Here is a 27,058-nt window from a genome sequence, read left to right as displayed (position 1 = left end):
TGTGTAAATACAGCCCTTTTCTTAAGTTTGAGATTATAGCTCAGTTTTGTGTGACCTGTCAGTGGCATGCAGCACTTGTGTAATTAATCTGTCCTTGGATTAAAAATGGACAGCTGATGCTGTTCATTTCCCCCTCAACCTTTTACTAAGCAATTAGAAAGCACAAGTCAGTAGATTAAACTTGGAACTTTGTGGTAATGATAAAATTTGGAGCATCTCTACCTTTGTGATGACTGGACCAAGGGCCACCTACTTGGTAGAAGTTTAAAAATAATTTAAAAAAGGTGAAAAACTAAGAATACTGCAGAGCAAATTTTTATTTGTGGTATTCTGTTGGATTACCACTGAGTGTTACAGTACAAATGAACACAAGTGGTAAAGGGTAAGGTGGTGTAGGCAACACTGCTTGCTTCTTCATGAAGTGTTTTTGTTAAGCTTGCTTTTATCTTATGACTGCATATCTGATTGTGTATTGATTTTTAGAATCCACAGTTTTTTCTGGGTGTTTAAATATTGCTTTGAAATGCATGCTTTGCTTGCAGTGAAATTGATTGCGTTAATATATTTTCTTCATTTTAGAATCTCTGAATTTGCAACAGTCTGTGGTGATATTTCTACAGAAAAAATACACGAAAGTATTCCATCAATATTAGGAAATACAGAAGCTTCCACACTTGCATTAGAACATGATGTTACTGTGCCACTGAATAGTGTCTGTCAAGTGGACAGTTTTTCAGGGGCTAAATTGGCTGACCTTGTGAACTTCCCAGCTGAGAGCACAGAGTGTACTTCAGCATCTCCTGTTACTTCAGCTGTGTGTAGTACTGTTTCTGACAAAGTTACTCTAGAGATGGAGTCTTGCCTTCATTCTGATGAAGCAGAGCCTACTGTCTATTGTGTACAAGATCTTGCACCTCCAGATAAGGAAGCCTGCACACTTGATGAAAAAACTGTGGAGACTTCTGTTGGAATCTCTGATTCCTTTCCAAGCAGTGAGACTGTGCAAGATTTCCAAAAGGCATGTTATAAATTTGACCTGTATGATACAGACTCAATCAACCCTTTTAAGACTGGAGGATCCAAACTGCAAAATTCTCCACCCCCTGTTAATATATCGGTGGTACCTGTTGAAGAATTATCTGATGATAAACCAGTGAAGATGGAATTTGTTATGGATGGGATGGAGAAAAATCCCTCTCCGAAGAAGTTTGGTAAAAGGCCTGTACCAATCAAAAAGCAAGAAGTTCAGAAGTATGAGTTTCCAGTAAAGATGGATGAACAGAGCAACAATGAAGAGGCTATAATCCCTCCAAGAAAATCATCTTATAGTTTTGATTGGGACAATCTAGAGGATCCTAATTTTAATCCATTTGGGGGAGGAGCCAAAGTCAATAGCTCCCCTGTGGCAGTTTCCAGAGGTATTGCTGAACATGACACAAATTCAGATACGGCCATTGCTAAATGCAAGCTTGTGATGCACATTGCTAAAGAGACCGAAGTAGCTGACAAATGTTCAGTAGTCCAGAGTGATGTAAAGGATGATCATATAGAAAAGTAAGTATAGTGCTTAAAATGTTTCTGAAGTGAAATCTCAAAAAAGATTAAAAGCCCTAAACTTAAAAGATCATGTCCAAATGCTGCAATCTTGTAAGCTCAAAAACAAACAAGCTTTTGATCCAATGTTATCTGTTTGCCCGATTTAACAATGGGTTGCGGGATCCTGTCGTATTCGACCTTTGCAGAAACTCTGAAGATTTTTGGTTCTAGGGCCCTGACCTCTCTCTGCCCACAATTTCCACTACTCCACCTTAGTATCTCAGATCTTGTTTGCATCCTGAAGTATTGGTTGACAAGGGCTCGCCATTGCTGTATCCTTTTTTAGTGGATATCTGTTTATAATTCACTTCTCCCTCTACCAAGAGATTTTTCTCCTGTTTTAGGTGTCTAAGTTTAGATTTATTTTAAAAGTTAGGATCTGATGTCAGTCTAATTTTGCATCATGAATGGGTCTTTGGATATGACCCTGACATTTCTTCCAGACATATGATCTGAGCCTCAAGCTCCTCCCACTTCCATAATACTCCACTTCTCCTCAACCCCCTAGATCCTCGTTTACTGCCTTCCAGCACAGATGCAATTCTGAGCCTCTGTTTCAGCAAAGTGGTTTTTCCATTTATTTTTATTCTGTTAATAGCCTTTCCTTACTTTTAGAGGGGTTTTTAGGTGCATTCTCTTTTAATGGTACCTCCTTTCTCCTCTTAGGTAGCTATCTCCCTGTATTTGGAGTTTTACTGGCGTTGGGGGTTTCTCCCGCCTTTCTCTTTTTTGTTTCCTTTTTCTTATTTTATACAAAAAAAAAACCTTTCTCCATCTTTGTTATTGGTGTAGTATTAGTGTGTGTGTTCGTGTTCTGTTTTCTTTTCAGTATGTCTGACAAACCCTTCGGTTTTAAAACTACCGAGTTTCTTAGGCACAGCGTACTCACTATGCTTAGAAAACTGACAAAGTGCATGCTCAAGCTCCCATGCCACAAAACCAAATGCTAAGAATGGCTAAAGACCTTATTATGCTAATTAGGAGAAGCTCGCCTTCCCCTGCTAAGAGACAAAGAATTGAAGATGTTCTTCGTGTTTCACTGTTGCAGTTATCACACTTGGGTTATCTGCCTGCATTTAGCCCACAGTCGGCCCGAATACCAGAGTCTTGAGATTTCTGCATCTGATGCTGTTGCCTCTTCCATGATGTCAGGTATAGAAAACAAGCAGCCATCACCATTGCTTCGGCTTTTCTTGTCGTGCGGGAAGCAGAAGCAGTTCACAAGTGCCGGTCGGCCGCTACCTGAAATCTTCGTTTTTCGAGTTTCAACCTGAAGTCTTTTAAAGCTAAGTACCCCCATTTGGGATCCTTTTTTCTTGCTCTAACCAATGTCAGAAAAAGTTAAGTTGTCTTGCCTGTGGAAAGCAAATACTTCACAGAGAATTTAATTCTTACTGCATCACCTGTTTAGGCCAAGACCATGACGTTCCTCGCTGTCAGTTTTGTGCCTTATTCAATGGGTGAACTATTCGTCGTCTGGCTATCTTTGTCTCTAAATTCTTTCACTCTTGTTCTCCGTATTGCAAAATGGCTTTGTTAAGCCATCCGACTACAGATCTTTCGAAAAAACGTAAGGATAAAGACAGACTGCATTGGTCCAAAACTGCCGACGCTTCCATTAAGCTAGTCTCCAGACCACTGGTACTCCAATGAGGTGCTTTTGCAGCCCCTGATACCCGCTTCTGCTGATTCACAAGCCTCTACTGAGACTCATTTGGAGTCCGGTATGCCACGAGAGGTTTTCTTCGACTGTGAACCTGTGCATGTCTGTAGCATGGATGGGTCTGGAGCTGCTGTGCAGGCACCGCCTTCTGAGTGTGTATTCAGACCTTCCAATGTTCCTATTAAACCAAATGCTTCATTTTTGACTAAAACTACCGAATTTCTTAGTCCCAGAGTTTGCATTACGCCTAGGAAACTGACCAAAGCACATTCTCAAGCTGCCATGCCTCAAAAACAAATGATTATAATGGCTTAAGACCTTATTACTTTATTTTGGGGAAGCCAGCCTTCCCTCTCTAAAAGACAAAGAATTGATTTTCCTTCTGATTATACAGACCGTGAGTCCGATTACTCTGACCCCTCTGATTTACCAGGACATACCCTTATCCAACTATGAGGATTCGGATGCAGAGGATTCCATTCAGTCTGCCTATTCTCCAGAGGACTTCTCTCTTGGTGAAACCTTGCATACCATAAGAGAGCATTTCTGCTGGGAATGCCAGGATTAACCTCAGTCCAAAATGACTCTAATTTTTAGACTTGCCTCAGCACAGGCCTCTAGCTATACCCCCTTTCCTGGATATTGTAGATGATGCCTTCATGGAATCAAGTCTTACCCCTGATGTTTTACCTCCAGCTCCTAGAAAGCCGGACAGGTGCTATAGAGTACTTGATTCTCACAAATTTCTCTCTTAAAATCCTACTGCGGATCCAGAGACCATTTCCCAGGGACCTGAAGATATTAAGGCTACTACAGCCAAAAACCCCTACCCCTTCGGACAGGGATTCTAGCGGTTTAGACAGATGGGGTAAGAAGGTATATACCTCTGCAACTCTTGCCATCAGGGCTTTAAATTGCCAGTTTCACATGTTGAAGTACAAGCAGCATATTATGGAACTTTGTTTGTCTCTCTGCTTTTCCCGGTCAGGGGTCGCTACAGCGGAACTCCGGTCCACTAATGATTGGTAGTGGATTTTTACGTACCGGGTTACCAGCCCTGACTCACAACCTTCAACGAAGGCACGCCTCATTCATGTATGCCGCCACACAGAAGACGCTCTAGCTGTGAATCGAACAGGACAACGTCTTGCTATGAGGAGACAACGCTACCGCAGCATATTATGGAACTAATTAAACAAAAAATGTTGTTGATTCCTGACCGTGCAGAAAATAAAGATTTACAACAGCTAATGCATTCTGCAAACCAAGTTGGTAAACAGTACTATGCAGTGTCGTTTTGATGCCTTAGAAGCATCTTGCAGGGCTGTTGTCACTGGGTCTGTTCTAAGAAGGCATGCTTGGCTGAAGGAACAAATCTTGCCAGACAATGTCAAAGCAAAATTACTAGACGTTCCATTAAACCAAGAATTTCTGTTTGGCACAAAAGCAGAAGTTCTTAAAAAGATGGAAACAGCTAAATCTGTGCAAACTGTTTAAAGATTTCTTATAGGTACAGCCACCTAGATTCAGTAGGCATTGGCCCTCAAAAAAATGGTCCTTTCCAGTTCCTCCCAGGCCTTCTCAGTCCAAACCCAGGGACAACAGACTACAAAGACTACAGTTTCAGGGTATGCACAAATTTAAACAATGGAGTGCTCCCACCTCAAAAACAAGGAGTGGTAAGCCACCCCCTTATGGAAAAAGTTCACAATTACTTGTCCTTCATCCTTCCCAGCCATGCCCAGGTACTTGCACCCCTAGGAGGAAAACTTGCCTTGCATGCAAAAAACTGGAAATACATTACCCAGGCCCGATGGGTCTTAAACATTGTATTCCAGGGATACAGATTCCACTTCCACTCACTGCCAACCCCAAGCAGATTGCCAGACCTTCCTCCAAATCAGTGGGCAGAGGCCCAAAACCAAGTACTTTCTCATCTCAGTATCAGGGCTATTCATCCTGTCCCGACAGAGCAAAAGGGACAGGGTTTCTACTCCAGACTGTTTCTGGTGCCCAGAAAGAGGACTCTTGGCACCCTATCCTGGATCTGTCAACTCTCAACATCTTCCTGGTGGTACCAAAGTTCAAAATGCTTACACTACAACAGCTGCTTCCTGCGCTAGCCAAGGACTCCTGGCTGGTCACCCTAGACTTAAAAGAAGTTTATCTGCATATCCCCATAAGGGAATCTTGCAGGAAATATCTATGTTTCAGGGCGGGCTCCATGCATTATCAGTTCTCTGCACTTCCCTTTGGCTTACCTACTGCACCCAGGGTATTCACAAAGTGCCTGGCTCCAGCCGTTGTATACTGCAGGCAGAGAAACATTCAAATTTTCCCATACTTGGGCGATTGCCTTATTCAGGTGGACAGTCGGGAACTGTCTACTTCAGCACCTGAGATTTGTAAAGAGACTCCTAACTTCTCTGGGGTATACCATCAACAAAAAAAAAATCACATCTGATACCCAGCCAAAAAATTGTATTCCTTGGAGCACGCTTGAATACAGTTTCCCGGATGGCACTCCTTACTCCAGAAAAGCAGGTTTATTTGGCTAATTACTTCAAACTACTGGCCACCCAAACCCAGCTATCTGCAAGAAAAATACTGCAAGCCCTAGGGTTCACGGCCACATGCATTCTCCTAATTCCATATGCAAGACTGCATATGACAAAACTTCAGTGGTACTTAAAAGTCTCTGGTGTCAACATTCTCAGGACCCGGAAACAGTGATTCTTATTTCTTGCCTAAGGACCAAGTTCCTTTGGGGGGCAGAGGCCTGCAACCACAAGAAGTGACCCCCTTTCATTCAACCACCCGCTGCCCAAACCCTGACAACAGACGCATCAGACCTATGCATGGAGGGCTCACATGCCAGGCAAAAATGCATTCAAGGCAAATGGAGCCCAGGACCAATGCACCTGCATATCAATCAAAAAGAAATGTTAGCTGTACATAATGCACTGACAGCCTTCAAATACCTTCTCCTTCCAGGACAACTCTTGATAACGACAGAGAACACCACAGTCATGTGGTACATAAACAAGCAGGGAGTAACCCATTCCTACCCGCTCTGCAGGTTGGCCATGGCTCTGTGGAACACAGCCTTGAGCAACCATGTGCACCTACAAGCTCACTTCCTGCCAGGCAAACAAAATTCACTGGCAGACTTGAGCAGAAATCTAATGGACCCACACGAGTGGAAATTGGAACCCAACTCATTCAAGCTTCTAATCCACAGGTGGAGGACACCAGAGGTGGACCTCTTTGCTTCCCCCAAAATCTATCAGTTGAGCAAATATTGCACCAGAACTCCCCACAGCCAAGCTTGGAAAGTGGGTGACCTATCCTTTACATGGGAAAACCTCTCAATCTATGCCTTTGCCCCTCCTCTCGAAAGTACTACTTAAGATCAAACAAGACAAGCCAAGGGCAGTCCTTATTGCACCAGACTGGCCACGCCAGCACTGGTACCCAGTTTTACACAGTCTGACAACAGTGCCACCCTGGCACCTGCATCAGACCCAATCTCTGCTGTTCCAGCTGGAGGGCCAGATTTTGCATCCTCAGCTGCAAACCCTGAACTTAGCAGCCTCACTTATTCCTTGAATACATCACCAGCAACCCTCAGCAAACAGGTGCTGGATGTCATCTTTGAGGCCAGGAGACTTAGAACTAGGAAATCTTATTCAGGAAAAGGGGAAAAGATACTGTTCTTGGAGCCAGTCTCAGGGAAAGAACACAGCTGTGCCCACTTTACCTCAAATCCTAGAGTATCTAGCAGAGCTGCTCTACAAAGGCCTTTCCTTCTCATCAATTAAGATGCATGCCTCTACCATTTTGGCTGATTACAACACTGAGCCCACCCCTCTTCTCTCACCCTCTGATGAAACCGTTCCTGAAAGGAGCTAACGATTTAAGACCTCTGAGGAGAGCTCCCACTCCTGCCTGGGACCTTCTCTTTGTACTAGAGAATCTCGCGCTTTCCCCTTTTCAGCCTGAGGCTACAGTAGAGTTAACATTCCTCTCTTGGAAAACAGCCTTACTTCTAGCCATCACTTCAGCAAAGAGTGTGCCTGAGTTGCAGGTCCTTATGGCTGTGGAACCCTTCATCTTCCATGCAGACAGGGTTTCCATCAGGACTTAACCCATCATTTATGCCCAAGGTGGTATCCAGTGTCGCTTTAAACCATTCCATCCATTTATCAACCTTTTTTCCTAATCCTCAGAATTAAGAGGAAAGGATTCTGCACTCCCCTTGGATGTGCACAGACAGCTGAGGTTCTACCTCGACAGGACTAAACCTTTCAGAAAATCAGACCAGCTGCTAGTCAGCTTTGCTACAGGGGCAGAGGACAAGGCCATTTCAAAGCAAACCATCTCCAAATTGATAGCATACTGCATCCATTTCTGCTACAGGCACCATGGAAAACCTACCCCACAGGGGATCAGACCCCATTCCACTAGGGTTACCTCAACCTCTATAGCATTTCTCAGGAGTCCCTACCAGGTACATCCTGGAAACTGCAACCTGGAGCTCAGTACACAACTTCACCAAGCATTAACACTTACCTATCTTTTCTAAATCCAGAGCTGGATTTGCTACAGCAGTCCTACAAGGCCTGCTAACCTGTCCTAATACTTCTTGACTACCTCCACCCTTCCTTAGCTTTGGGAATCAACCCAAGTGTGATGACTGCAAAAGTGAAACACGAAGAATATATTACAGTTGTGTACACTTATCATAAATGTAGATGTTCGAGTATATTCACTGTTGCAGTCCTGATTACCCTCCCTCCAGCCCCCTGACTTTTCTATACTTTCTACCTATTCTCTTTTTTTGGCCATATCTTATGGCAATGGTATTTACTGTTTAATGGAGGTGTTCCACACCATGTAACTGTTTCCTCTTTTGGGGGCTCCTGACATCTGGGGCAAGAAAAACTGATGTAATGGTGTCTGCTGCATGTTTTATACCCCTGACGTCATGGAAGAGGCGACAGCATCCGACGCAAATGCGATGACTGCAACAGTGTATACACTCTAACATCTACATTTATGGTAAGTGTCCACAACTGTACTTTTCTTCTGATTCTACAGGGCAGGAGTCCGATGACTCTGACCCTTCTGATTATCAGGATATGACCTTAGCTTGTGAGGATACAGATCCATCTATTCCCCCTGCCTCCCCTCCAGAGGATTTTTCTTTTGGTGAAACCTTGCATTCTTTGAGAGCATTTCCTTGGGAATGCCAAGACTACCCTCAGACCAAAAAGAGACACCGAGAATTTTTAGAGTTGCCTCAGCACAGGCCTCTAGCTATAGCCCCCTGTCCTGGATGTTGTAGATGATATTTTTATGGAATCCAGTCTTACTCCAGACACTTTACCCCTGGCCCCATGGAAATCTGACAGGTACTGCTGAGTACCTGATTCCCACAAGTTTATTTTCAAGAATCTTACTGCTGATCCAGAGATCATTTCCCAGAGAACTAAAGGTAAGGCTACTACAGCCAAAAAACCTACCCCTTAGGACAAAGATTCCAGAGCTTTAGACAGATGGGTTAAGAAGGTATGTACCTCTACAACTCTTACTATCAGCGCATTAAATTGCCAATTTCACATGCTGAAGTACCAGCAACATATTATGGAATTAAACAAAAAATGGTGTTTCCTGATTGTGCAGAAAATGAAGATTTACAAGAGCTAATGCATTCTGCAAACTAAGTTAGTAAGCATACTTTGCAGTGTGGCTTTGATGCCTTAGAAGCATCTTGCAGGGCTGCAGTCACTGGTTCTGTACTGAAAAGACATGCTTGGTTGAAGGGAGCAAACCTTGCCATATCATGTCAAATCCAAATTACTTAGACGCTCATTTAAATAAGGACTGTTTGGCACCAAAGCAGAAGTTCTTAAAGATGGAAGAAAAAGCTAAATCTATGCAAACTGTTAAAGAATTCTGACAAATGCAACCACCTAGATTCAGTAGGCATTATCTTCAAAACACTGGTCCTTTCCGGCCCCTTCCAGGCCTTCTCAGAAAAGACCCAGGGGAAACAGGCCACCCAGACTACAGTCTCAGTGTGTACAGAGATCTAAGCAATGGAGTGCCCCCATCCCAAAAACAGGGAGTGGTAAGTAGCCTCCTATGGGAAAAGTTCACTATGACTTCTCAATCCTACTTCCCTGCCCAACTGCCTGTGCCTCTAGGAGAAAAACTTGCCCTTCATGCAAAAAACTGGATGTCCATCACTCAGGACTGATGGGTCCTCAACATTGTATCCCAGGGGTACAAATTCTACTTCCATTCACTACCAACCCGAAGAGGGTTTCCAGACCTTCCTCCAAACCAGTAGGCAGAGGCTCAAAAGCAAGTCCTTTCCCTGCTTAGTATCAGAGCTATTCAGCCTGTTCCAGTAGAACAAAGGGGTCAGGGTTTCTACTTCAGACTTTTCCTAGTGCCCAGAAAAGAGGGCTCTTGGCGCCCTATCCTGGATCTTTGAATTCTCAACACCTGTCTGGGTATCCCAAAATTCAAGATGCTTACCCTGCAACAGCTTTTCCCTATGCTAGTTCAGGATGCTTGGTTAGTCACTCTAGACTTAAAAGAAGCATATCTGCACATCCCCATAAGGGAGTCATGTAGGAAATATCTACGTTTCAGGGCAGTGTCTATGCACTGTCAGTTCTGTGTACTTCCCTTTGGCTTATTTACTGCTCCCAGAGTTTTCACGTAATGCCTGGCTCCAGCCATTGGATACTGCAGGCAGAGAAATATCCACATTTACCCATACTTGGACGACTGCCTGATTCAGGTGGACAGTCAGGAATTGCTGCTTCAGCACCTGCCATTTGTAAAAAGCCTTCTCACTTCATTGGGTTTACACCATCAATGAAAAGAAATCTCAGCTAGTAGTACCCAGTCAAAAGATTGATTTCCTGGGAGCAAGCTTTGACACAACTTCCCAGATGGCATTTCTTAGTTCAGAAAAACAGGTCTATCTGACAGACTACTTCAAACAAATGGCCATCAGAACCCAGCTTATCTGCAAGAAAAATATTGCCTACCCTACGGTTCATGGCCTCATGTATTCTATTAATTCCATAGGCAAGACTGCATATGAGGAAGCTTCAGTGGTACTAGTCTTTGGTGCCAGCATTCTCAGGGCCTGGAAACAGTCATTCCTGTCATACCTTGTCTAAGGACAGAGTTCCTCAGGTGGGCAGAAGCATGCAACCACAACAAGGGACTGCATTTCACTCAACCTCATGCCGCCCAAACCCTGACAACAGATGCATCAGACTATGCATGGGGGGCTCACATGGCAGACAAATGTATTCAGGGCCACTGGAACCCAAGGCAGATTCTCCTGCACATCAATCAGAGAGATGCTAGCTGTACAGAATGCTCTGACAGCTTTCAAATATGTAATCCTTCCAGGACAACTGCTGATGAAAACCGACACCACAGTTGTATATGGTACATAAACAAGCAGTGGGGAACCCACTCTGCAGGTTAGCCATGGCCCTTAGGAACACAGCCTTGAGCAACCAAGTCCATCTAAATGCTCAATTCCTGCCAGGCAGGCAAAATTCACTGGCGGACGACTTAAGCAGAAATCTCCTAGACCCACACGAGTGGAAATTGAAGCCCTACACCTTCAACCTTCTGATCCAGAGGTAGGGAACTCCAGAGGTGGATCTCTTTGCCTCCCCCGAGAACCACTAATTATGGAACTTCTTCACAGGAACCCTTGCTGCAGGGCCTGGAAGGTGGATGCCCTATCCTTTCAATGGGGAAACCTCTCAATCTATGCCGTTCCCCCTCTGCTTCTTCTCTCAAGAGTACTACTCAAGATAAAGCAAGACAGGCCAAGGGCAATTATGGTTGCCCCGGATTGTCCACGCCATCTCTGGTACCCACTCCTGAGCAGCCTGACTGTGCCACCCTGGCACCTTCACCAAACTCCGACTCTGCTGTCTCAGTAGGAGGGACAGATTTTGCATCCACAATTGCAAACCCTAAACCTTGCAGCCTGGCTTATCCCTTGAATACCCCACCAGCAACCCTCAGCAAGCAAGTGCTGGATGTCATTCTTGAAGCCAGAAGACCTATTACTAGGAAATCATATGCTGAAAAGTGGAAAAGATATTGCTCTTGGACTCTGTCTAAAGGAAAAGGACACAGCAGTGCCCTCCTCACCTCTAATCCTGGATTACCTAGCAGAGCTACTCCACAGAGGCCTATCCTTCTCCATTAAGATTCCCGCCTCTGCCATCTCGGCTCATTATAATACTGAGCCCACCTCTATTTTCTCACCTTCTCATCAAACACTTCCTGCGAGGGTCTAAAAACTTAAGGCCTCCAAGGTGGGCACCCACCCCTGCATGGGACCTTAACTTTGTACTGGAAAAGCTCATGCTTCCCCCTTTTGAACCTGCTGCTTCGGCAGAGTTAAACTTCCTCTCTTGGAAAACAGCCTTACTTTTAGCCATACCTTCAGCTAGAAGAGTGTCTGAGTTACAGCCACTAATTGCTGTGAAACCCTTCATTATTTTCCATGCAGACAGGGTTTCCCTCAGGAGTAACCAGTCATTTATGCCTAATGTGGTGTCCATTGTGGCTGTAAACTAATCTATCCACTTACCAACCTTCTTCCCTAGCCCTCAGAATAAAGGGGAAAGGATACTGCACTCTTTGGATGTGCACAGACAGCTCAGGTTCTACCTTGATAAAACGAAGTCTGTCGGAAAATCTGACCAGCTGCTAGTCAGCTTTGCTTCACAGGCAGAGGGTAAGGCCATTTCAAAACAAACAATTTCCAAATGGATAGCACACTGCATCCATTTCTGCTACAAACACCATGGAAAACCAACCCCTCAGGGGGTCAGAACACATTCCACTAGGGCTACTTCTACCTCTACAGCATTTCTCAGGAGAGTCCCTACCAGGGAAGCTGCAACCTAGAGTTCTGTACACACCTTCACCAAGCACTACCACTTGCCTATCTTTTTTCCAAATCCAGGGCTGGATTTGCTGCAGCAGTCTTGCAAGGCCTACTAGCCAGCCCTAACACTTCTTGACTGCATCCACCCTTCCTCAGCTTTGGGAATCAACCCAAGTGTGATGACTGCAACAGTAAAACGTGAAGAACATAGTAAATGTAAATTTTCGAGTGTGTTCACTGTTGCAGTCCTGGTTTCCCTCCTTCCAGCACTCTGGCTTGCTCTAGCTACCTCTCCTCTCTATGGCTATTCCTAATGGCATTAGTATTTACTTTTTTACTGGTGGTGTTCCCCACCATATACTAGCTCCCTATTTGGGGGCTCCTGACATTTGGTGCAAGAAAAACTGAAGTAATGGTGTTTGCAGCCTGTTTTATACCCCTGACTACCTGATGTCATGGAAGAAGCGATAGCATCAGACTCAGAAATACTAAGACACTGTTCGGGCCAACTGAGGGCTACCTGCAGGCACATAACCCAAGTGTGATGACTGCAAGAGTGAATACACTCTAACATTTACATTTATGGTAAGTGTACACAACTGTACTTTCTTTGGCAAAGTCTGTGTCTAAGGGGGAGTTTCACAAAACTTTCCCCTAAGCTAGTGACTCTCACTTCTATTGCCACCTCCTTATTGAGGCTTATTTCTTACTCAGCTGAGGGTTCTAGGGCAGCTGGCACTGGCATCGAGATGCCCCCTCATGCCTGGATACTGCTGTGTGATTTTGTAACCCCCTTTAAGGTGTCATTTGTCATTTCCCACTTTGGTCCTTGTTTGGGCTGTCTGTTAATGACACCCTGACCCGCTGTGAGCAGGAAGGCAAACCTTGTCTACCGTAGGAATTAAATTTTCTGTCCCCGCAATGAGCCTACTCTAGGAATCAAAGGGGTGCCAAGCAAACTTAGTTTCTCAAATCTCAAGTTTCTTTGCCTGACCAAAGCGGGGAGTTCTCCTCCAGAGGCCAAGGGGGCCCACAGAACCAGGGCTCTAGGAATCTTTTCCTGATGAGCCCTTACAGTGTTCCTAAAGTGCTGCCTGACTGTCCTACTTGGAGGCAGTTGAGGGTTGTTTTTCTCTACACTCAAGCGCTTGGACCCAAATCATGTTGAAAGCTTGGGTGATAAAAATTATATCCAGATGGTACTGCATTCCCTTTTCCCTTTCTCGTCCAGAGGTACTAAGGCCACTCCTCGATTTTCCACCCAGTTAGTGAGTTAACAGTGGCCGAAATCACTGCATTACTGTGGAAAAGTCATTCAAGAGGTCCCGACTGATCAGAGAGGGTCTAAAACTTACTCCTTTTTCTTTTTGGTGCCAAAAGGGGACCTACGGTCCATTCTGGACCTAAGCAGTCTCATCTTGTTCATGAAGAACAAGTTCTGGTTTGGTAATGGGTAAAGTCCATACTCCCGTTACTGAGGAAGGACTATTGGATGTGCTCGGTGTACTTCAAGAATGTGTACTATCACATAAAAATAGACAGGTGTTCCAGGAGTTATCTGTGCTTCTCTCTGGGGGGGCAGTCATTTTCAATTTTGAGCCTTGCCCTTCAGTCTCACCGCAGCACCCCATGTGTTCACCAAGTGCATGGCAGAGGTTGCAACTCATTTCTGACTGCAAGGATTTCAGGTATTCCCATATCTAGATGAATGTCTGCTGACCGCTCCCACTCCAACATTGTCAAGCCAGGGATGATCACTACTGGTTGTCCCATCCTCTAGGCATCACCTTAAATGTGGACAAAAGTTTGGGATTTTCTCTGCTGTATTTGTCGTTCAACTGTTTCTTTTTGCTGGTATAAATGTGGAGAAGTCGCAACCTACACTGGTTCAGAACCTAGAGTTCATTGGTGTACACCTGAATACTTTTAATCAGTTGCCTTGCCCCAAGATCGCAACAGCACTTTCCGTTCAACGGTCTATTCTGTGTTGTCCCCCATCTTCTATCAGGTTAACAAACCTTTGCAGACCCCATCTAAGGTGGTGAATTCAGGCAGATTTGACCATAGGCATAAGGAATTGAGTTGAAGGTAGGCCAAGTGCAAAAGTAATGCACTGGCTCGGCACCTGCTGCCTCACAAAAGACACACTAACTTCACATTTCTCTAAAAGATTAGGGATGTCTACTTCTAGTTCCAGAAGGTCCACACGATTAATAATTTGAACTACTGTGGCAGCTGAAACTGAACTCTTGGGAAACCAGGGATTAGTTATTGCTCCATAAAACGCATATTAGAACTCTGAAAACTGCCCTACTGTTTAAAAGACCATTAAAAGTCTGATATGGGACTAATTAATGCCGACAGTACAAGCTAATATTATACATGCTAATGTTCTAAACAGATGTCAAACATTGTAAATATTTTACAATTAAATTAACCTATGTTGGTGCTGTTTGCTGACTCATTTAAACTAAGTGCTTTCTTAGTTACATGCCACACTTAAACAGATCCCCAGGGCCTTAATGCTTTAATCTGAAGTTGTTAATCTTCCTATTTATCACTGATGGGTTCGGTTCTGAGCCCTCGGAACCAAGTCGGCCTTATACTAAGCTTGCGTGCACCAAAAAACTCTCAAGCTAAGCTGCTACCCACAATGCCCTTTTCTCAGTTACCTCAGATCTCATTTGCCGTGCAGCCATATAGCAGCGTTTCACCGAGCTTTCCAGCCAAGTGCTTTTTCAGATATATTTACTAGTTTTGAAAAAGTTTTTCTCCTTTTATAATCTGTTCTTTTTTTATATTACTTCAGCTCTACCCACAGGTATTTCTCTCTTACCATTGTTGGTAATTTCTTGGTATTTCTAACTTTTCACCTTTGCGGTATCTTGTTACCATTGTTGGAATTTCCTTTCTCTCTCCTTCATTTCCTCTTTCTCTTTTGTGCAAGAGTATGTTCTGGGATGGCTGAAAAGAAGGGAACTACGGGGTTTAAACACTGCTGCTCTTGCAGGGGTAAACTACCGAATAGTGCCCTCCATGAAGAATGTGTATACTGTTTGGGGGTTCCACATTTGTTTGCGAAACCCCCGTGTGATATTTGTGCTTGTTTCAGTCAGCGGACGCTGAATGAACGTTGTAACAAACTTATTTTAAAAGGCCTGCTTGCTTCGCCTTTTTCATAGGTTCATACTAGGCTATCTGCCCTAGGGCATTTATAAGCCTAGCCAGAATGTGTTTGGCTTTCGCCACCCATTTTAAATTTATTTTGCTATGCCCTTTTTCGAGGTTAGTATACTGTGCCTCTGTCTAACAGTCACACACAAGTGATACCCAGGGTAAACCTACGGTCTCCCATTATGAGGCTATTTCTGCGACGGAGGTCTCATCCCCCTCCTTCAGATAAGAAACGTGCTCGATCAGACCCCTCTTCACTGGCCGGTGACAGAGGTAAAGATCACAAGCACAAGGGTCATAAGTCCTCATTTGAACACCATTCTGCCTCCACGGTGCCAACTGCCACATCGGCTCTGAGCTCGGCTCCAATGAAGTTTACCGAGGTCGCCTCGTTGGCACCTATCCCAGCACTGACAATTATGGCACCGTCTACAACCTCTTTACCAACCAGCACATCGATTTCTTTATCGGCGCAAACATCGCCTGTTTCAGCTCCGATATATGTTTTGACATCTACCTTGGAACCGTTCCTGTCATCCACCCCATAGTGATCTCCCCTCCGAGCCCGTTCACGGCTTCGACCATACCTTTATTACCTGTTGCAAAATTGGAATTTGTGCCATTCTGCGACACACCACGGACCCGATACTCATCCAATGTGGACCCGTTTGCCAGACAAGCCTTCATCACCTTTTTGGAAAGGCCCGATTTCCCCCTCAGGGGCATTGGTGAGATCCATCAGGAGCCTTTCCAAATTGGATGTGGTGTGCCTTTGTGATCAGCTGCTGACTGCTAGGGGAATCAGAAATCTGCTTAGACCCTATCCCACTCCTGGCTTTGGGTCTATTTCTCCAGCAACCCCTATTTACTCTCCTCCCTTGGATCCCCCGGTTAAAAGGCTCATCTGTCCAACTTTTACTAGAGGAATTCCTTCCTCGGCACCGACAACAACTCTGTACGAGGCTCCGAGATCCCATTGGGTGCCCACCCTTCCTCAATCTCATGCTTTGGCGGGGGGGGGGGGGTGAAGCCCCCGGTTCCGTTGTCAGTGTTCTGACTGTTGTACCGGCCCTGACTTCGGATCAGAGGGCGACTACCGCTCCGAGTTTGATTGAGGCTGTTTCCCCAGGGGTGGACTGTCTGAAGCAGGGTGTGACCCTGGTTCCGATTTTGTCGTCTTCGGTTCCAGGCTCCCATTCCTCTTTGGGCAAGCCCGCTTTCTGGGTGATGGAGAGGGAGCTTGCTGCTAGCAATCCTCCACAGTTGGTTATTCCCCCAGTTCCCTCTGAGCTGCAGCTGTCAAAGGCCACCCCCCCCCCAGGACTCCGAGAGCTCAAGGCCCAGGAGACCCCTGTCCAGGGCATTTCCCTTTGAGTCTTCTTCAGATGTTCCCACCGAAGAACCACCTTGGAAACGGGTGTGTTACAGGAAACACATGGACTCCCCAGAGGAGTCCCTCACAGAGGATATGGACTACGATGATGGGGAAGGGTACCTACAGTCACCCCTACGATGTCGCCTTCGGGGGGCATCATGGAAATCTTGAAACAGAGGGGTGACTGGAAGTCCTCAAATCCTTCCTCAGAGGAATCCGTATTTCTGCAGACCTTTTGCTCTTGGCCCTCTACTTCTTGGGTGCCCCCCCCCCCCCGATGAGTTGGTTAAACTCATCGTGCAACGGGCTTGGAAAAAAACCCGACTCCATTGAGGCCACCCCCTGGAGAGCAAAGTACTCTCTCCTCCAGATGCATGCCAGTGGATGATATGGTGGTGGCGGCTGCCACAAAAAGCACCTTGCAGAAGAGGGTCCTGCTGTTCACCTGCCCACCAGAGAGTTCCGGGCAGTAGACCGGTTAGGGAGGGGAGTCTTTGCGTCGGCGATCTTCGCAGTTATGTCTCTGAACTTTCTAGCACATTTTACCAGGCTCCAGAGAGATCTCATCTTCGAACTCTCCTGAACCCTCGCGGGTCAAGTATCGGATGGGACATGAGATAAAGTTACTTCCCAATTGCTTTCCTCTGGAAGCAGTCTGGGCGTGTTTCTCTCTGCACCAAGCTGCCTGGCTCTCCATTACGAACGATCAGTGGGTGCAGAGAATCATTACCAGAAGCTACCATATTCCATTAATATCCTGTCCAATACCTCCGAAATCTCTTCCCGATGTTCCACCCAGTCAAAGGGAGGAGGCAGCTTCTGAAATACAAAAGCTATTTCAAAAACAAGCCATCCAACAGGTCCACTCAGGTCAGTGCGGATCAGGGTTCTACTCGAGATTCTTTTTGGTGCCAAAGAAAACGAGGGACTGGAGGTCCATTCTGGATCTCGACCAACTAAAATCGGTAGTTCAGACCAAGTTCCGCATGGTCACGAAATCCATCCTCCCCTTTCTGTGGGAGGGTGTGTAGATGTGCTTATTAGATCTCCAGGATGCGTCTAACCATATCATGATGGACAAGCACTCCAGGAGCCTCCTTCGCTTCCGGTTGGGAGCCAATCACTATCAATTCAGAGCCCTGGCTTTCGGTCTCTCGATGGCGCCTAGAGTGTTCACGAAATTTCTTGCAGTGGTAACAGCTCATCTGAGACTTCAGGGATTCCAGGTGTTTACATTTCTAGATGATTGGCTGCTTTCCACCCCCACCAAGTGTCTTCTAGTCAGGGCCCTACACTACACATTGGCTCTAGCGGAGTCATTAGGCATCACCATACACTGGGAGAAATCAAACCTTCAACCATCACAACAACTGGAATTCATAGGAGCATTATTCAACACTTAGTCAAGCCTAATCTCACTTCCTCTCCACAGGCTTCAGAGACTCAGGGCACAGGTTCAGGTGATACTCTGTCAAAGCAAGTTGTCTGCAAGGGAAATTCTTCAAGCCTTGGGATCTATGGCTGCAGCCATCCCCATAGTTCCCTTATCCAGTCTACACATGAGATTACTACAATGGCTCCTTCAGGCCCAGTGGATACTCGGCCTTCACCCTCTGAGCTCAGATTCTCATCACCAACATTTGCAAACAAGATCTCCTCTGGTGGATGAGTATAGACAAAAATCTTTGGTGTTGCCCCTTTCAGGTTCCACAGCCCAGCACCGCAGTGACCACAGATGCTTCCTTGATGAGGTGGGGGAGGCACTTACAGGGAAAGTCAGTCCAATGCACGTGGTCCGATGTAGAGGTCAATTTGCATATCAACGTCCTGGAGTTGAGAGCGGTGCTGTTGGCGTTGCAAGCTTTTCCTCCACTCCTTCCATCCGGAAGGATTTCCGTGGTCTGGTACATAAACAGAGAGGGGCCAAATCTTACCCCCTTTGTCACGAAGCCATGAGAATCTGGCAGTGGGCGATAGCTTCCAACTGCTTCCTGATCGCATCGCAACACATATCCAACGAGCTCCAACGTGATTGCGGACAGACAGAGCAGATGCATCCTTCATCCTTACGAGTGGTGTCTCAACCCGAGTGTGGAGACGGAAATTTTCAGCTGCTGGGGCCAGCCATGCTGCAACCTTTTCGACTCCCCTTCAAATACAAAATGCAGCGGCTACTTTGCCCTCTCTCCCCTTCTCTGGGAGTCACCGAGAGATGCTCTAGTCCACGATTGGCCCACGGGGTCTCCTTTATACTTTCCCTCAGATTCCTCTGATTCCCGTTGTTTTGCAGAAAGCTATTCGGTTGAGAAGCAACGTGATCCTCTTTGCTCCGTTCTGGCCTTGTCAGGTGTGGTTTCCCTTCCTTTGATCTCATCTGTTACAACCTCCTTGGATCCTAAACACTCGTCGGGACCTAATTTCTCACCCACAAGGGTGGACTCCCCTGAATTTGTCCACCCTCAAGCTGACAGCTTGGTTTCTCCACTTCCATTAGTTGCCAGGCAGGAAACCCTCTCTTTACCTGTCCGGGATATTATTTTGACTTCTCATAAGCCATCCACCAAGAAACTTTACAGGGATAAATGGAAAAGATTCTCTATTTGGTCACATAATCAGAAGCCAGACCTTTTCTCAGCCCTCATAGCCACTATTCTTCATTATTTGGCTGAGCTGTTCGATAAAGGGGGCTCAGCTTCTACCATTTGAGTCCATCTAGCAGCGGTTCCCAACTTCCATAATGTGTCTGAAGGAATACCACTTATATCCTCTCATCTTTGTAAGACCTTCCTCAAGGGTATTTTTCACAGCCGGCCTCCCATCAGACAGGAGGTGGAGGCATGGAATTTGTTTTGGGTTCTGCAGGCTCTCTCTGCCCTTGTTTGAGCCAGCTGCCACATGTGATCTAAAATTCTTGTAATGGAAATCCTTATTCCTAGTGGCTATAACTTCAGCAAGACGAATTTCTGAATTACAAGCATTATGTATCAAGAGTCCTTATCTGATCTTTCATAAGGACAGAGTATCACTTCGAACTAACCCATCCTTTCTCCCCAAAGTGGTTTCTGACTTTTCGATTAACCAGTCCATTTAGCTCCCTGTGTTTTTCCCCAAATTACTCTAACAAGGGAGAATACTGCCTACATTCCCTGGATGTTCATTGACAATTACGCTTTTATCTGGACAGAACTAAATAATTTCGCAAGTCAGACCAGCTTTTCGTTTCCTTTGCTGGCCCTAGAATGGGAGGTGCTGGCCCTAGAGTGGGAGGTGCAGTATCAAAGGTTACTTTGTCTAAATGGGTCAGGGATTGCATTGCCTTCACATATTCACTTACGGAGGGATCTAAGCCTGGCCAAATCAAAGCCCATTCAACTAGGGCTATTGCAGCATCCATTGCCTTCCACTCCAGGGCCTCCATAGATGACATTTATGCAGCCGCCATTTGGGCTAAGCCCCACACTTTTATCAAGCATTACAGATTGGATCTGATCTCCAGGGGAAGAGCGGCCTTTGGTTCAATGGTTCTCTGGGAATTTTCTTCCATAAGGGCCACCCAGGTTCTCCAGGTAGCTGGGGACTTTGTCCCATCAGTGATGAATAGGTAGAAGATTAACAACTTCAGATAAAGAAGTTATGTCTTACCATAGTGTTCCATCTCAGTTGCTGATCTTCTTCCAGTCATCACACCCTCCCATCGATCCCCTCCTAAGGTTCCTGGTGGATCTTCTGGGTCTTTGTGGTGTATTAGGGGTTCTGCGCAGAGATGGCCTCTGACTTATTCTTTCTCTATATGTTGCATGCAGACTCGATCTGAGGTAACCAAGCAAAGGGCATTGTGGGTAGCAGCTTAGCTTTAGAGTTTTTTGGTGCATGCATGCTTGGTATAAGGCCGACTCAGATGTCCTTCAAGGATGCATCTGCAGCCATCACATATGGGTTGTCCTGCCTCAGGCAGCCCTTCGGTCGGCTGGATTCCAAAGTCTGGGTCCGGCGTCGGCTGATGTCGCTCCCGCCCCAACGTCACAACGCCTGGGGTATAAAAGCGTCAGCCGACGCCATGTTCCTCAGTCTTTCTTGCCGCTTGGTGCCCGAAGCAGAAGCAGTTCGCAAGTGCCGGTTGGCTAGCTCCTGTAATTTCGCTATCCGAACACTTCAAAAGCAAAGTACCCCGTTGGGGACTCTTTCTTGCCTCAGCCGATGTTAGAAAAAGTTAATAATTGTTTAACTTGTGGGAAACAAATGCCTCATAAGGATTTCCACTCTTATTGTCTTCCTTGCTTAGGCCCAGACCACGACGTCTCGGCCTGCTCTGCCTGCGCTTCTTTCAACCGACGCACTCTTAGACATCTGTCGGAGTTCGCAGAAGAGTTTTTTGGGGATAGTTTTGCTTACAAAATGCCGCCGGAAACCCCGACATTGCATTTAATTAAGAAACAGAAAGACCAGGACCGACACACGCGGCCCGCGGTTTCGGCTGAAACCGCGGTTAGGCCTACCGCGAGTGTCTCGGTTTCGGCTGATACCGAGTCCTTGGAACTTCCGAACCCTGAAATAATACAACCGACTGCCTCGGTCCCGGAGGCTCCTACCGAGTCGGTTACAGAAATGCCTTCCGAAACTGGTGTATTGGAATCTTCCGACACCATACCTTTAGATAAAGCTACACCAGCACGTGGTGCAGCCAGGCCTCCTGCATCCATGTCTATTAAGGCCTTCACCAGGGCTAAAGCTGCAAAACACACTAAATCCATGCCTCCCAGAGTTATTCCTCAGGGACCTTCTTCTAGTTCACAGATTTTAACTTTGGCAGTGGACCTGATCTCCTTAATTAGGGGCTCTCAGCCTCATCCGGACACGGGCTCCCAACCCCCTCTAGACAAAAGGCCCAGGATGGATCCCCCCTGATCCCCTTTCCTCAGAGGAGGCCTCTGTTGGCTCGGATCACTCAGACTACCAGGAGGAGGCTTACTCGGCCTACGAGGATTCGGATGCAGAGGAATCTATTCCCTCAGCCTCCCCTCCTGAAGAGCTTTCCTTTGGGGAGACCCTTCACACTATGAGAGAGCATTTCAAATGGCAGGGCCAGGAATATTCTGATTCCAGGAAAAGACTAAGAACTTTTCTTCATTTACCTCAGCATAGACCTTTGGCTATTCCTCCTGTTTTAAATGTGATTGATGATGTATATTCTGACTCTAGTATGACCCCTGACACTCTGCCTCCGGCTGCTGTTAAGCCTGATAGATATTACAGGGTCCTGGACACACACAATTTTCTTTATAAGGCCCACTCTGCTGACCCTGAAACTATTTCACAGGGCCCTAAAGGGGTTGCAGCTGTTTCTACTAAGAACCCACTCCCCTCTGCAAAGGCGTCCAGGGCATTAGAGAGATGGGGTAAAAAAGTGTATACTTCTGCCACTCTTGCTATGAGGGCATTAAATTGTCAATTTCACATGATACAGTATCAAGAGTATTTGTTAGAAGAAATGCATAAAAAATTGTCTTCTTCTGAAACCCTTGACCGTAAATCCCTTCAGGATCTGGTACATAATTCCCAGCAGGTTAGCAACCATTTCTTGCAGTGTGGTTATGATGCATTGGAAGCTTCATGTAGGTCAGCAATGACAGGTGTTGTCATACGCAGGCATGCTTGGCTTGAAGGAACAATCTCTGCCAGAACATGTTAAAGCTAAGCTTTTGGATGCTCCACTGGAAAAGCAAAAGTTATTTGGTTCCACTGCTCAAGACGTCCTAAAGAAATTTGAGGAAAAGGCAAAATCTGTACAAACAGTTAAAGATTTTCTTCAAGTCCAACCACCTAGATTTAGCAGACGCTGGCCTTCCAAGAATTGGTCCTTTCCGGACACAGAAAGATTTCAAAGGGGCAGAAACAGGTGTGCCAGAGGTAGAGGGCAAGCTAGGGGCTCCTACAGAGGCCGTCAATGGCAACCTCCAATCCAGACAGGCAGTTCAGGATCTGCAACTGCTGCACAAGGACAAACTCAATGACTCTGCTTTGACTCCGCCAACCAGGGCTCAATTAGAAGCACCTTTGGGCGGAAAGCTTTCTTTATTCTCAAGAAATTGGCACAACATTACAAGAGACAAATGGACACTCCAAATAATAGACAACGGATACAGGTTCCATTTCCACACATTGCCAAAAAGAAAACGCATACCAGGCCTGCCACCAAAACAAAGGACAGAGGCTTTGAAACATCTCAAACTTACTTCAAATGAAAGCCATAGAAAGAGTTCTTATTTCAGAACAAGGCCAAGGATTTTACTCCAGACTATTCCTTGTTCCAAGAAAAGAGCATCAATGGAGACCTATTCTCGACTTGTCCGTACTGAATACTTTTCTCATTGTGGCAAAATTCAAAATGCTGACTACAGCAACTCCTTCCCATGCTGGGCAAGGGGTCTTGGCTGGTTACTCTAGACCTCAAGGAGGCATACCAGCATGTCCCTATCAGACAAAGTTGCAGAAGATACCTCAGATTTCTTGCAGGGTCAGAGCCTTATCAATTCTCAGCATTGCCCTTTGGCTTATCTACTGCGCCCAGAGTATTCACGAAATGCCTGGCATCAGTAATAGCACACTGCAGACAGGGGATTCAAATCTACCCATATCTGGACGACTGCCTCATACAAGCGGACAACCAACAAACTCTGATAAAGGACTTAAATTATGCCATCAATCTTCTACAGACCTTGGGATATACAGTCAACATGCACAAATCAAGACTTGTTCCATCCCAAAGAATAACCTTTCTGGGTGCGGATCTAGATACAACCACCCAAATGGCTTATTTCACAGAAGAAAAACAGTCAACTACCGGATTACTTCAAGAATCTGACAAGACCAACTCCGCTGACTGCAAGGAAAATCCTGCAGGCCCTGGGTTACATGGCATCATGTATTCTTTTGATTCCCCAAGCAAGGCTACATATGAGAAAGCTACAGTGGTACCCAAGGAGTTTATGGACTCAGCACAGTCACAGTTTGGAAACTTTAATCCCACTCATCCCATGCCTTCACAAGGAATTTCTGTGGTGGGCTCAGGCCAGCCAGTCCAACAGAGGGCTGCCCTTCACAAAGCCAAAAACCTCCCAAACTATTACAACAGACGCTTCAGACCTAGGTTGGGGAGCACACATGGAGGGCAGAGGTATCCACGGACAGTGGTCACGAAAGGAGCTACACATGCACATAAATCAAAAAGAAATGCTAGCAGTGATACATGCAATCGAGGCCTTCAAACTCTTTCTGCATCAAGGTCATCTACTAATAAGGACAGACAACACCACAGTTATGTGGTACATAAACAAGCAAGGAGGTACCCATTCTTACCCTCTGTGCAGGCTGGAAATGAATCTATGGGATCTTTCCTTGAAACTCAATATACAGCTACAAGCTCAGTTTGTGCCAGGGAAGGACAATATACTAGCGGACAGCTTAAGCAGAAATATCATGGATGCACACGAATGGATGCTGCACCCAGACATTTTCCAACAGATAACACAATTTTGGGGGAGCCCGGACATAGATCTATTTGCATCCCCCCACAGTCATCAACTAAAGAAATTCTGCTCAAGGACATACCACCCACAAGCGTGGAAGGTGGAACGCTCTCTCTTTCAGCTGGAGAAATCTGACAGTGTATGCATTCCCTCCTATTCCATTAATGACCAAGGTGTTACTGAAGATCAGGGCAGAGCAGCCAAAAGTGATCCTGATAGCTCCGGACTGGCCAAGACAGCACTGGTACCCACTGGTAAGGAGCTTGTCGTGTACGAAGCCATGGCCCCTACCTCTATGGCCACTTCTACTGACATAACACAGCTACAAAACTTTACATTCCAACCTGAAAACATTGCAATTAACAGCCTGGAGAATTCCTTGACTCCTCTTCAGGCTAAGCTATCCCAGAGAATAAAGAATATTATTCTGGAAGCTCGCCGCCCTTCCACAGGAAGGCATATTCAGCAAAATGGAAAAGATTTCTCATCTGGAACACCACAAAGGGCCTAGATGCGACAGAGATGAGCATGGCACATATCCTGGAATATTTGGCAGAAATGTTCCACAATGGACTGTCTTACTCTTCTATTAAGATTCATGCTTCAGCAATTTCAGCAGAGTACAATACTGATCCTCCTGTCTTTTCTCATCCTCTCCTAAGACAGTTTCTAAGGGGAATCAAAAACATCAAACCTCCTAGGAAACCTCCTCTACCTGCTTGGGACCTTAACTACGTGTTGGAGAAACTAACACTGCCTCCATTTGAGCCAGCAGCATCTGCAGATCTACAGTACCTCTCATGGAAGACTGCTTTCCTTCTGGCAATAACCTCAGCAAGAAGAGTTTCGGAATTGCAGGCCCTGATGGCAGTTCAGCCCTTTATTATTTTCCATCAGGATAGAGTTTCATTAAGAACTAATCCTACTTTTATGCTAAAGGTGGTATCCAGGGTTTCATTGAATCAAGCTATTCACTTGCCTACCTTCTTCCCAAATCCACAAAACAAAGGGGAGAAACTGCTGCACACCCTGGACATTCACAGACAGTTGCGCTACTACTTGGACAGAACTAAAGGTTTCAGAAAAACTGACCAGCTGCTGGTAGCATATGCTGCTGGTACTCAAGGAAAAGCAATTTCCAAACAGACAATTTCAAAATGGATAAGAAATTGCATCCGCTTTTGTTACTCATTTCATGGAAAGACTGTACCAGCTAACATTAGACGTCATTCTACGAGAGCCACAGCCACCTCCACAGCCTTCTTAAGAGGGGTGGCTACAAAAGACATTTTAGAAGCTGCCACATGGAGCTCCGTGCATACATTTGCCAAGCATTACAATTTACCTTTATATTCCAGATCCAGAGCAGGCTTTGCTTCGGCTGTCCTGCAGGGTATCTTAGCTACACCATCCTTTTCCTAGTACGTCCACCCCCAGATTGCCTATGGTATTCTACCCATATGTGATGACTGCAGATGCATCCTTGAAGGACATAGTACAGTTTTGTACCAACCATAAATGTAGATGTCCGATAGGTATGCATCTGCAGTCAGGTTTACCCTCCCTCCTTCCCCTCTGTGGTACTCCTAGGGTGCTTACCTTTCTATTAGCTAGCTGGGGGATCTATTATGGTGTATTTGTTTTGATATATATATATATCTATATATATATCTATATATATATGTGTGTATATATATATATATATATATATATATATATATATATATATATATATATATATATATATATATATATATATATATTTTTTTTTTGCAAATGTTTGGATTTTTTACTGCATTTTTCCAAATTTAGCCTTCCTAGAGGGCACCTGGCATCTGGGGCAAGAAAAACTGAGGAACATGGCATCGGCTGACGCTTTTATACCCCAGGCGTTGTGACGTCGGGGAGGGAGTGACATCAGCCGACGCCGGACCCAGACTTTGGAATCTGGCCGACCAAATGGCTGCCTGAGGTAGGACAACCCATATGTGATGACTGCAGATGCATACCTATCGGACATCTACATTTATGGTAGGTACAAAACTGTACTTTCCGAGGGCTCGGAACCAAACCCATCAGTGATGACTGGAAGATAATCAACAACTTAAGTGGAACATTATGGTAAGACGTAGCTGCTGCTTCTTCTCTCACATTTTTCACTGTATTTCCACCTTGGCAATTATAGCTATGTTTTTCAGCCTACTTAGTTCACTTGTAGATTTATACACACATTCATTAATGTTTTTTATACGCAAACCTGAAGTATTTATTTGGTACGAAAGTGATCACTGTTAAAAGTGCTTTAATTTATAATTTGCTAATTTATTCTGATAGATGTCTAGTGGTTGATCATTTTGTTATTGAGTTGGTTTCTTAAGTCTCTAGTTTTTATGTTTCCGTTCTAAGGTAGCGCAATCTCTGTTCACAATATGGTGTTAAGGGGGGAATTGGTTAAAGGAATGAGTTTAATGCATTTATTGCTCTTAGCAGAACCACCCTCTGTAACCACTCCCTTGCTCCAAATAACCTGATTATATATAAATGAGTGTCTCTAATGCTTTTCAGTATGCTCAACTTGGATCGCTTATGTGTGTGTAATAAAGGATATTCCATTTTTAACTCAAATGTGGGCTACTTACTGTATTTATTATTTTGTAGTACGTATTTTAAAGTTCGATTTTTAGTGAACTAGGTGCATGACATATTTAAGGAGTGAACTCCACACCCTCCACACTGCAAAGTTTGTGCTTTTTTTGCTTGGTTTGTGTTCATTTTCA

General features: G+C 45.3%; 1 protein-coding gene across 1 annotated transcript in view; it reads left to right on the top strand.

Annotated features, from left to right (window-relative positions):
* The first annotated feature begins 523 nt into the window (after window positions 1-523).
* Window positions 524-27,058, top strand: part of TACC3 (transforming acidic coiled-coil containing protein 3) — a 1,197,606-nt gene continuing 1,171,071 nt past the window's right edge. Inside the window, exon 1 of the mRNA XM_044063460.1 lies at window positions 524-1,554. Within this exon, the coding sequence (XP_043919395.1) occupies window positions 524-1,554 (1,031 nt within the window). The remainder of the gene's footprint in view (window positions 1,555-27,058) is intronic.

Source organism: Protopterus annectens, chromosome 2.part1 (assembly GCF_019279795.1).
Source record: "Protopterus annectens isolate FY-2018-M chromosome 2.part1, PAN1.0, whole genome shotgun sequence".
Classification (NCBI taxonomy): Eukaryota; Metazoa; Chordata; order Ceratodontiformes; family Protopteridae; genus Protopterus; species Protopterus annectens.
This window is presented reverse-complemented; position numbering and strand designations above follow the sequence as displayed.